The 11258-nt window shown below is 41.0% G+C and overlaps 1 protein-coding gene and 1 non-coding gene across 2 annotated transcripts in view; one reads left to right on the forward strand and one right to left on the reverse strand.

Moving 5' to 3' along the window:
* The window catches only part of LOC103474049 (cilia- and flagella-associated protein 47), a 35919-nt gene extending 24988 nt beyond the window's left edge, over positions 1–10931 (reverse strand). Inside the window, exons 1-22 of the mRNA XM_008424770.3 lie at positions 10641–10931; positions 7506–7666; positions 7293–7408; positions 7046–7190; positions 6745–6829; positions 6390–6530; positions 6129–6298; positions 5670–5764; positions 4601–4830; positions 4322–4514; positions 4055–4256; positions 3777–3908; positions 3450–3615; positions 3258–3354; positions 2956–3172; positions 1909–2156; positions 1699–1829; positions 1352–1474; positions 1041–1172; positions 869–946; positions 568–715; positions 324–403 (exon numbers count right to left, since the gene is read on the reverse strand). Of these exons, the coding sequence (XP_008422992.2) occupies positions 324–403; positions 568–715; positions 869–946; positions 1041–1172; positions 1352–1474; positions 1699–1829; positions 1909–2156; positions 2956–3172; positions 3258–3354; positions 3450–3615; positions 3777–3908; positions 4055–4256; positions 4322–4514; positions 4601–4830; positions 5670–5764; positions 6129–6298; positions 6390–6530; positions 6745–6829; positions 7046–7190; positions 7293–7408; positions 7506–7666; positions 10641–10784 (3234 nt within the window). The 5' untranslated portion in view covers positions 10785–10931. The remainder of the gene's footprint in view (positions 1–323; positions 404–567; positions 716–868; positions 947–1040; positions 1173–1351; positions 1475–1698; positions 1830–1908; positions 2157–2955; positions 3173–3257; positions 3355–3449; positions 3616–3776; positions 3909–4054; positions 4257–4321; positions 4515–4600; positions 4831–5669; positions 5765–6128; positions 6299–6389; positions 6531–6744; positions 6830–7045; positions 7191–7292; positions 7409–7505; positions 7667–10640) is intronic.
* Positions 5826–5897, forward strand: trnad-guc (transfer RNA aspartic acid (anticodon GUC)). The gene has a single exon. It is a non-coding gene; the product is annotated as a tRNA-Asp (tRNA).
* Positions 10932–11258: the final 327 nt, after the last annotated feature.

Genomic DNA, 11258 nt, shown 5'->3' on the forward strand with positions numbered 1-11258 from the left:
ATAATAAAATATTTTAAGTTGGATCGTTCCGTTGTTTGGGCTCGTGAGTTGTTTGCTCCCCATTGTACAAGGACGAAGCATGGGGCAATATTGGTCACACATACGTTGTCTTTACCCTCCTTCTACTGTCCGTATAGTTGTAGTTAGTGAATTTTAACAGAGACCCACACAAGACATTTACTTAAAACAATAGTGCCCTGCACGTTTTGTCATTTTTGTGGTAGACGAACAAAAAGTAGAGCAGAATTATTCCAAAGTGGCAACATCTTTTTGATGCTTTGTGAATCTCAAAACATTCAGAAAAGTGTTTAAGCAAATCTTACCTGGGTGGGAGAAAAGACAAGGAAGCATTCCTCTGTTTGACCACTACCAACCTCCACCACAGCTACTCCCTGCTCCTTTTCTGTTCACCGAAAAAGACACAGAAACAACCAGACAAAAAAATAAAAAAAAACAAAACAACAAACAAACAGTGGCTTAGGTCTTCCCATGACCAATATATATTGGGTACAACATCACCAGCGTAGTAGCATTTATCAAATGAGATACTTTAAAGTGCATACGTACTTGTAGGGGGCGAGCGGCCTTTGACTGAGAATTCTTTGTATTTTGACAGATCAAAAGTGATTTGGGAAAGAGCCACAGAGTGGTTTGTTATGGAGAAAGAAATCCTGGCTTGAGATCCAGTGTGGACTCCACAGAACTGGAAATGCAACTGAAAAAAGAGAGAAAAAACCCACATTATTTAGCACAAGTTGGTGCTGCAAGCCTATCTTATAGTTGCAGGTCAGTAAATCGGAATATCAGCAAAAGATGACCTTATTTCAGAATTGAGGCCACATCAAACATTTCATCCCATAATACTCACCTTGCTGAAAGTTACATTTGGAGTCTCTACTGATCCTCCAATTCTTAGCTTGATGGACTTCGTGTTCTTTATCGCTATCTGAAAAAGACACACACACACACTCATACACACAAAAAAGGTTTTACAAAATGTCAAAATGGAGATAAAAAAAAGCACTGTTTATTTCTCTCACCTCAATCTTGGTATCAAATTTAAAGACACAGTCTGGGTTGAACTGAATGCGAATCATGGCCTGACCTCTGCTTGGTACAACGCCTAAAGATGGACTCACCACCATGCCGGGCAGAGGGCAAAGGTTTACAACCTGCCTCAAACAAGGACACCAACATGGAATCTTCTGTTAGTCGGCAGCCATGGCAAAGTGACGTCATGCGGTCGGAGCCGAGATGCATACAGGTCAACGGATCGAGCACATGTCTTCTAGCGTTAAAATATAGATTATGATTGGCTCAAAAGTTCTGCACACAGTGCAGGATTGGACACCTCAAAATAGGCGTGGTTCTGTCCAGAGTTGTGCAGGACAGTGGATCTGACGGAAGTCATGTTGAGAGGTACGGATGTGAAAAGGATTCTCTTTTCTGCCAGCTCCACAGTAGTGGATTCAACCTGAGAGGAAGATTGACATTTTAACAGTTTGCTAATAAGTCTTAATGCATTCTGGCACAACCGGCTCTGGAGAACATTTATAGCGTTGGTATGTGGCCCAAAATGAAAATGAATTCGACACTCTGCATTACGCTTAAGCACCTTGTTATGTTTGATGTTTCTTCAATGCTGTAACTCAAATTGGAGCCCAGAAAAAAAAAGTAATTCATGTTGGCGAGACAAACCTTAGCAACACAGTGCAGGCTTTGACAGGTTCTCTCTTGGACAAACAGGTCAAAGTCTCCCTCAGTAGGGCAATTAAAACCAGGATGCCAATTTATCTCGCAGTCCATTTCCATGTGCGGCTCCACCACGCCTGGACAAACGGAGAGCAGACCGTATGAAACAACACTTACATATCAGGATCCCCCCTCCTCAAAAAAAGTGGGCTGCACCTGTAGATGGGCGGATAGAGTACAACAGCAGGCCGCTCTCTGGGATAACTGGCTTCCAGGTGAATTCTGCTGCACAGTTGGACATGTTTCGAAGGGTCACTATGCCTCTGTACTCTGACCCTGCGAGCAGCACTGGGTTGGGGGTGAGCACCAGCAGGTTGGTGGACAGCTCCAGAGTCAAGAGGACCACCTCAGCTAGGATTAGGATCTGACCAGGGTGCTGCTGGTTGATGGTGTAGCTCAAGGAGCTGGAGAAATGAAAATACAGTCACTGTGATTTGCAGAAGTACTTTCACACACCTCAAACCCGTCCACGTTTTTGGAATTTCTCCCAACTTCAAACCTCAAGGGATTTCAGTGAGATTTCATGTGAAAGACCGATCCAAAGTGGGTCCAAGCGATTTTAAAACGATTTTATTGATCAAATTTTAGATTAAATTTGAGCATCTCATCTCACCAACGCACTCCTTGGGTTTTCCACAGTTCGCGGTGATGTCAGCACGCCCCAGGCAGCCATTTTGTTTGACAAGTTCGTTTTACATCTTCTGCTTATTTGGGCTTTGAATTTAGGTCAACTTTATGATGGAATATTAGGGCCAGGCAGAGATCGTGAGATTTTTAATTCCGAGAATAAAAATCCCAGTTTTACAAGAATACAGTCGTAGCAATATGAGAATAAAGTCATACGACAGTATAGTCAAAATGATTCAAGAATAAAGCATTAATATTAGAAGTAAGTCATAATATTAAGAGAATGAAGGAATAATCTTATGAGAACTCCAGCATGAAAAATAAAAAATTAAACAAGGAATGTTGAGCCTATTCTTAAGTTATTACTTTGGTATCAATTTTACAGACAGGCTAACACTTAAAATTTGAACACAACAGAATCAAATTGTTATCAGTAGCAGGACTTTGAAACGATTGAGTGTATTTGGAAGAAAGAATCACACGCAGTGAGCTGGTAACGTTTGACTGTGATGATCCTAGAAGCTTTTTTGTATTTCTTTCTTTTCAATCTATTGCCTGAAAAGAAAAAGAACTAGCCTTTTGAAGTGGCCAAGCACCGTGCTCTGAAATGTCAGGGGCACGATACTGTGGAAGAAGGGAGGCAAGACTTGGGACAGCATTGAGGAGCCCTGCAGCTCAACGCAGTTCACCTCCAGCTCAACCCAGATGTGCACCGGCAGGCGATTGACAAGATGCAAGTTCGTAGTGCACACTGAATTCAGAGCCACTGTGCCGAAGTTCACCGACGAGGGAGCTGTTTGAAAAGAGGGACATTTTGTTAATATTGCTTAGGCACATTCATTTCTGCTCTGTCGATGGTTTGGAAAAAAAAATCCTACTTATGTCGACTTGGTAGAACTCCAAAGGATTCAGAGTCCTTCTACAGTCTGCCACCTGCTGCCTGGTAGATGGAACTGTATTCACTGCTTCGAAAATCTGCAAAGAGTTCATGAGAAAATGTAAACAAAACACACACACACACAAAAATGATGTAACTGAACTAAATATCATTGAGTCACTTTGTATCTAACCTGATTGTCCCCGCTGTTTGTAATTTCACTAAAGTGTTTTAAATTGTAACTAGGGTTCATGTCTGAGTTCTTGGTGCTGTTTAGGTCTCTGATGCTGAACTCAGGAGGAACTAGTCCATTATGTGTATCAATCTCAAGGACGTCGTCATTCCCAGTCTGTTGCTGCCTAAAGACAAATCACATAATCAAGTTGAATTGTGTGGCTCTACAGTGGAAACAGAAAATAAAAAATCTTCTCTACAAATTAAAAAATTATGTTTTCCTCGAAGGAAAACTAAAATGTAAACTGTAGTTTGCAAAGCAAACCTCTCCCCGGTCTTCTCATACCGTCTTTGATAAAGTTGCCTGATAAAGTTTATGTAAATCTGCTGGTTGCGCCGTCTCAGCTCTTCCTCTTCCTTAGTGAAAGCATAGGTGGGGTCCACGTAGTTGTGGCGTGGCACTCCGGTAAAAATGGTCCTAAACGATTTCAAAACCACAACAAAAAAAAACATCGGTAAACTTCAGTAAAACACAGAAAACACACACACCAAAAATATCTAAAATGTATTTTTCTCCCTTGCTGTAAGAGTTAATTTTAAAAAGTTGTTGCCATTCATCTCTACCTATATTGTGTGTGTGGTGGTACTGGTTTGATGCTCGCAGGCCGATCGTTGGGGAAAGCCAGGAACTCGTCTACATCTGTGTCTGGGCTCATCGTCCTGCGATGCTTGTGTAGCTTTGCGGTGGCAATACGACCCAACATGCTGCAGTGATCCAGCTCTTTCAACCGGACGCAAGGCCGTAACCCGGCGGGACACTTTAGAGCTGCAGCGACACAGGAGGTCATTTCTGTTTCTGCAACACAATTGTCATTAGTTTGTAACACTCACCAGAATGTAGTTTTTGTTGTGGGGGTATCTTCACACTGTCACATATTGCAGATAGGTGGAGCAATATTGTGTGGAAGCAGCCGACTTCGTTGGAGCTGCCGTCTTTCTGACACGCAACCCAACCTAGGATGTCTACCTTCTGACGCACATGGAAGGTTCCCTGCTGCCGTGCATTAAAAGTCAAAACTACATCCTGGAGAATATGGGGGTGGGGGGATGCTCCTCTGTTAAAACTGCGGGGGTTTAGAAAGCACCACCTAAAGCTGGCGACCGTCTCACCTGGTACTGCCCAGGGGCAATGGTTCCCGTTCGAGGATGGGCAGTAAAGTGTGCCAACTTGCGAAAGCGGAATCTGATTGGAAGTTGAGGGCAGAGGTTCTGGAGCACGCACAGAAGATCTGAATGCTGGCCCATTGCACAGTGGGAGAAATCAAACGTGTCAGAGGGAGAGGGCACCAGAGCCACAGGAATTCCGGAACCGGTTACTGCCACCTCCACGCTGCTGTCAACTAAATTAAAACAATAAGCGTCATTAAGGCAATCAGTCCCCATTTGTTCTGATCCTCTATATTTATTGGAATATACTAGGAATACATTTTAACATTTGGTCTGTAGAGAAATCCGTGCTCTGTTCAGACGTTAAGATGCTATATTAATACCTCTTACAGATTTGACACAACTTGACAGTATCAACAGTTAAAGCCGTTAACATTAGCTTTGTAACTAAAGTTAGCATCTTAGCTAATTTTGATATAAAAGTTAAGCTTGACATACCGAATGGAGTGAGTCAGTTTGAGCCAACATGAGAGTGGTAGTCTACATATCATTGACAGCATTTTAGCTAAATATGACATTTTAGTTAATTTAGGTTATACAGTTTACATTACTGGATGGAGTAACACAATATTAGTCAACATGCTAGCATGCTACTGACATAATTTTAGCTAATGTTAGCATTTTAGATCATTTTAGCTCATGCGCTATTGTTTACGTACTGTAGAGAGTAAGTCAAAGTTTGTTAACATGCTAGTAATACCCCTCATGATAGTGACATAATTATAGCTAACCCGTAGATAATTTTACTATATAGGTAAACCTTAAGATACTGCATGGTACAAGTCAATGTTATAGAACACAGGGATTTTAGCAAACTTTAGCATTTTAGCTAACTTTAGTTTATACACCCCTGTATTAGATGGAGCATGTAACTGTTAGTCAACGTGATGGGCTTTGAAACTCAAACTTGAGGCCCACAGAACCTAACTTGGCATTATATTCATGCAGAATAATAGCCCTTTTTAGTCCAGTCCTCAATAACAATTTCAGCACCGTGTTCCTGTGAGAGTACCTGTAGGTAGAGTGAAGCCATGTTTGCAGCTCACAACATCAAACAGGAGAAACAGACAGTAGTCCTGTCGCCCAGGTGAAGTACTACGCCACCCCCTGGCAAATAGAGCACAAGGAAACTGTGAAATACAGACATGTATTTCTTGCTGCTATCATCTCCTCGTTAGTATAGTGGTGAGTATCCCCGCCTGTCACGCGGGAGACCGGGGTTCGATTCCCCGACGGGGAGTAATATTTATTTTTCTTCAATTTTTGGGGGGGGTTTTCATTATTATTCTTTCTTATACCTTTGATGCTTTTAAGGTAGGTCAATCCTGATCAACATACATGCATTGCCTTGAATTAATATTATCAATCTACTAATACTATAAACTAAAACTAATACTAGATGAGCTAACACAAAATCTTTCCTGAACATGAATTTCCAACAAGTCTTTGTAGTGTTTTAGGACAAATGTACCTCCTGGGTTTGGGACTGAATCGTACTGCCACTGTGGTAGTGTCATATGGACTCAGTCGACCATGTGCAGGCACACACTCCAAGACCCGGAAAGCAGAATGTCTGGTTGAGCTGCAGTTCTTCATTCTCTCCAGCAGGGTGGTGCCTGTGCTCTTCTGAAGGTCTGTTTCCTGCAAACACAGTAGGAACACTGAATAAGACAATGTTTTTGGTCTCCTCCCTCGCCCCCTTGCAAAATAGAGATGTTGTTTTCAAACTCACTGCCTCAATACCAGCAGTTTTATCCAGCAGCAGGCAGACCCAGTCACAAGAAATGGGAGAGTTATTTCTTAGTAGCACTTTCTGTTCGCTGAAGGCCCCAAAGTAGACAGGTCCAAACCACAAACAGGGAAGGGGGAAGCCCTACAACATGTTCAAGCAATTAAAACAGAAATGTAAATAATACTAATAATAAATTTAAGATTTACAGTTTACAGTGTCTTAGAAAAGAATTTAAACTACATACATTTTTCCTGCGGTCGCATTTTGACGTAAAAATCACCACCCCACATCTAGCATTTTGTATTTTGCATGCAACACTGTCATTCTATCTATGTGTGACTTTGAATCAATGTACCTGGACGTCAGAAACCTCAAGATGCTGCTCCACCACTTCAGCCTGGATACTGAAAAGAACATCTGAGCAATCCTGGAGCATCACCCTCAGGAAGAAATATGCCAAGATCACAGTTGTCATTATCCAGTTTGAGTAAGACCCATTTACCATTTCAGCAGACAAAAACGTCTAATAGATAGTTAATTATAGAACTACATCACTTAAGTTTTTTTTAAATAAATGACCTTCTAAATAGTTTCTGATTCTTGTAATACATGCTAAATATTCATAGTAATGACGGTTGGTGGTTTTAATAACATACAGAGCCTCTTCAGCAATAAGCCCAGGTCTGTCCACACACAGTTCCACTGTCAGCCACAAGGTGGTGCCAGCTTCTATGATTCCGTGTGACGGGAAGAACTGGAGGGAGAACGATTCACTCCTTTCATACTTCACTTGGAATCGACCTTCAGCAGTAACACACACACACATACACAAAGGTATACAGCCTGGATTACTATCACAGTGTCATATAATATCACCTGTCAAATAACAAACACCTGACTTACCAGGTGCTGATCCGATGTTAATAATTGGATGCATTTTGCTGACCACTTGATTGCTGGCGACAAGGCATCCAAAGTCTAGCCATGAGTCCATAATGAAAGAGGGAAGTCTGGGAAGTCTGCAGTCAAAGACGCAGCATTACAAGCACCGCAGACACAATAGGCAAGTGTGGCTGAAAACAGCTTTTGGTATATCAGACTTAGAGAACTTCATACCCTGTTACTGGAACTTCGAGGATTTCCTGCTCGTCTATACATATCCGAATGGAGTCTTTGATCTTCTCCTCCTCAGTAACTGGAGTGAACTCCAGCGTGCCTCTAATACAAAATCCCGGTGGCAAAAACCAAAGTCGACCCAATCTGATTAATTTAAAGATCTTTAGGGAAAGAGAGGTCAAAGAGAAAAACATACCATTAGGTGTTGAAAGTGGTGCCACACCACTGGAACATTTTCAAATCTTTGCCTTTACAACCACAGACCTAAACACTGTATAGCATTGCATACAATGCCATATTCATCGTGTACACATTGTATACAATTGTATACATTCTATACACATTGTATACATTGCATATACAAAACTTTTTGCATTTCAGTGATTCTTGAGAATAGGGACAGAACAAGTCCTATGGATAAAGCACAAAATTTGATTAAAATATGCACAAAATAAAATTTTTTCAAATATCTGACTAAACTAACCTGGGTCATGTGAGCACAACAATGTATATTTCCTGGTGTCTGCTGAATATTTTTTTATTTTAAACATTGTAGTCGGTGGATGATGCCTGTAAAATCCCTTGTCCAGGAGCAGAACTCAATACATTATGATAGTTTAAAATAATTAAAGAAATACTAAAAGTATATATTATGACAATTAAGCATAAGTAGTCCTATAAATAATTATAAAAGTAGCAATAAATTGAATTAAAATTAATTTTTATATATTTTCCAACTCCATTGAAATTTGTCCCTAGTTTTTGTCGACACCGTCAGACATGAAAAGAATGTAAAAAAAATCATGCATTATTGGGGGGCACCAGAACGTCTGAGGACCCCAAGACCTCCTCCTTTCTCTTCCTTTGCTAAGAGGGCTAGTTGTTCGAGGGCTAGTCTGGTTAGTTTATGTTATTCTTTAGTTTTTTCTTCAGTTTTATTCCTAAGTTGCTTGTCCCAACCATGATGTGTCAACACTATAACTGAGAATTTACAAAACTTTGATGAAATTTTGCGAAATAAAAGCTTAATTTTAGTAAAATGTAAAGATTTCATAGACCTGATGAGCTACAATATGGCCTCCTTCAGAATAACATCATATAAATTGAGATAGTTTGGCATTTTGTCAACTCCGTCAGATGTCAACTCCATCAGAGTTCTTGTGACTCTTTAAGTGAAATTGCTGTCAAATCTTACTTAAATGTGCAATTAATTCATTTTAATGTATTTTACATAAATTGCATTACTTCACATGTATCAAGTTTTTCATTCTACTCCCTAGTTTGTCACCACCTTCAGTTCTGTCCACTCCGTCATGCACTGTCAACTCCGTCAGATGGACTTTTTGTTGTTTTTTGTTTTAAATAATATTTCTTTTGTTTCTTGAGAAGCATTTTTCTGTAAAATGAGTAAAAATATCACTAATAGGGTATTTTAAAAATCATTTTATATTTATTTTTGTCAGATGTTGATGACAAAGTTCTGGGTCAGATCGATTAAAAATTTTATTTTTAAAAGGATTTTGCAACTGGGAGCCTGCACCTTAGCATCTTTACATTTCCAAAACATTATTTGTCATATTTGCATACATGTGGATGATGTGGTCCTGTTGGCTTCATCAGATCGTGATCTGCAGCTCTCGCTGGAACGGTTCGCAGCTGAGTGTGAAGCGGCCGGGATGAGGCTCAGTGCCTCCAAATCCGAGGCCATGGTCTTGAGCCGGAAAAGGGTAGAGTGCCTTCTCCGGGTCAGGGGGTTTGTCCTGCCTCAAGTGGAGGAGTTCACGAATGAGGGATGAAGGGAGCGGGAGATCGACAGGGGCAGCATCTGCCGTGAAGCGGGCCCTGTACAGGTCCATCGTGGTGAAGAGAGAGCTGAGTCACAAAGCGAAGCTCTCGATTTACCGGTCGATCTACGTTCCCACCCTCATCTATGGTCATGAGCTTTGGGTCATGACCGAAAGAACGAGATCCTGGATACAAGCGGCCGAAATAGGTTTCCTCCGCAGGGTGGCTGGGCTCTCTCTTAGAGATAGGGTGAGAAGTTCGGTCATCCGGGAGGGACTCAGAGTAGAGCCGCTGCTCCTCCACGTCGAGAGGAGCCAGTTGAGGTGGCTCAGGCATCTGGTAAGGATGCCTCCTGGACGCCTCCCTGGTGAGGTGTTCTGGGCACGTGCCACCGGGAGGAGGCCTCGGGGCAGACCCAGGACACGCTGGAGGGACCATGTCTCTCGGCTGGCCTGGGAACGCCTTGGGATTCCCCCGGAGGAGCTGGAAGAAGTGGCTGGGGAGAGGGAAGTCTGGGCCTCCCTTCTGAAGCTGCTGCCCCCGCGACTCGACCCCGGATAAGAGGCAGAAAATGGATGGATGGATGGCATACATAAGGTTGAGAAATAATTTAAAAAAAATATGGGAAAATTAAAACCCATTTTGTCCCAATTCTCAAGAATCACTGATTTACTAAAACTAGATTTTAGTTATGGCATGCTAAAATGTAGTAATTAATAAAAGTACTTTTCGAAAGCTCTCATTGTTTGTGAAACGAAGACTGAACTGGACTGTTTCTGTTTCTCGTTTGTTTTAGTAAAAAAAAAAAAAAAGAAAAGAAAGAAAAGTTTATTAAATAACGTCCGAAAACTTTTCATATTTTTTATTTGTTTTAACAACAAATTTCTTAAATATGCAAAAAATATAAATATAACCCAGTCAATAAAATAAATGTAGGTCTATATCTGTAGTAGCGTAGTTGGCCGTTTTGTAACTCGTGAAATTGATCAGCTTTGAAAGAAAAATGCGGTTAATCACATTTAATTCAATATTTAATAAAGGGACTTTTTCGCATGGCGCTGGGTTGGGCAACTTTTTTAAATGCATACTTTAAAACTATTTTTTGCATTTACTTAAGTTATGTTTGACACGTCAAGCCAATAACAATGATAACAATTTGTTGCAAAGAAACGTCCGAAGCGGCAAATACTTTGAGAAGCTTACTTCTTCTATTCGATAAGCTATCGAACTCCGCCATTTTGCTGTAATTGGCTGGTTAATTAACTAGTAACAATATGCACATTTGGTAAATGCTCAACATTTATAAATTCATAACCACATTTAATTCCCAAATACCTGTAAATACGTTACCTTCAGCGCTGGCTTTTCAACAAATATCTTCCTGGATATTTTCCCAATATTTGTAATCGAGACAGCCTTCTTGTAAACTTCCCCAACTTTCATATCCTTGAATTCTAGAAACGGGGGTTCCACTCGAATACCCTTTGCTGCCATAATGAATGCCTCTGCAATTAAAATGCAGAAGAAAGTAATTGCTTTTATAGCCGCGGAACAATGGCGTACTTAATTCAGTTTGTTGACCCATACGCCGTTGGTCAACTTCACCGTTGCTACCCAGACGTGAATAGCGAGAGCTCAGGTGGTTTCTAGGATACTGCGCATGCTTGTTTTTTCCTCCTAGGCCAGCACACGAGGGCGGAGCAGCCTCTGTCACTGCACTTCGGCCAATGGCCTCTTGACTTGTTGAGTCGAGTTTAACTTACCAAACACATAATATCAAGCATACAGCAATTATAAACCGAATGTCGCCACATTGTATTAAAATGTATTGCATCAAACACTACTTATGTCTTTCAAGGAAGACTGTGGAATCGGTACGAGTTACCTTAATTTAGTACTTCAACTCCCAATCCTTATAGCCTTTACCGACATATTACTAAGGATTATAATTGTTCTTTCTCCGTCACG

This window comes from Poecilia reticulata, chromosome 2 (assembly GCF_904066995.2).
Source record: "Poecilia reticulata chromosome 2, P_reticulata-male-v2, whole genome shotgun sequence".
Lineage (NCBI taxonomy): Eukaryota > Metazoa > Chordata > Actinopteri > Cyprinodontiformes > Poeciliidae > Poecilia > Poecilia reticulata.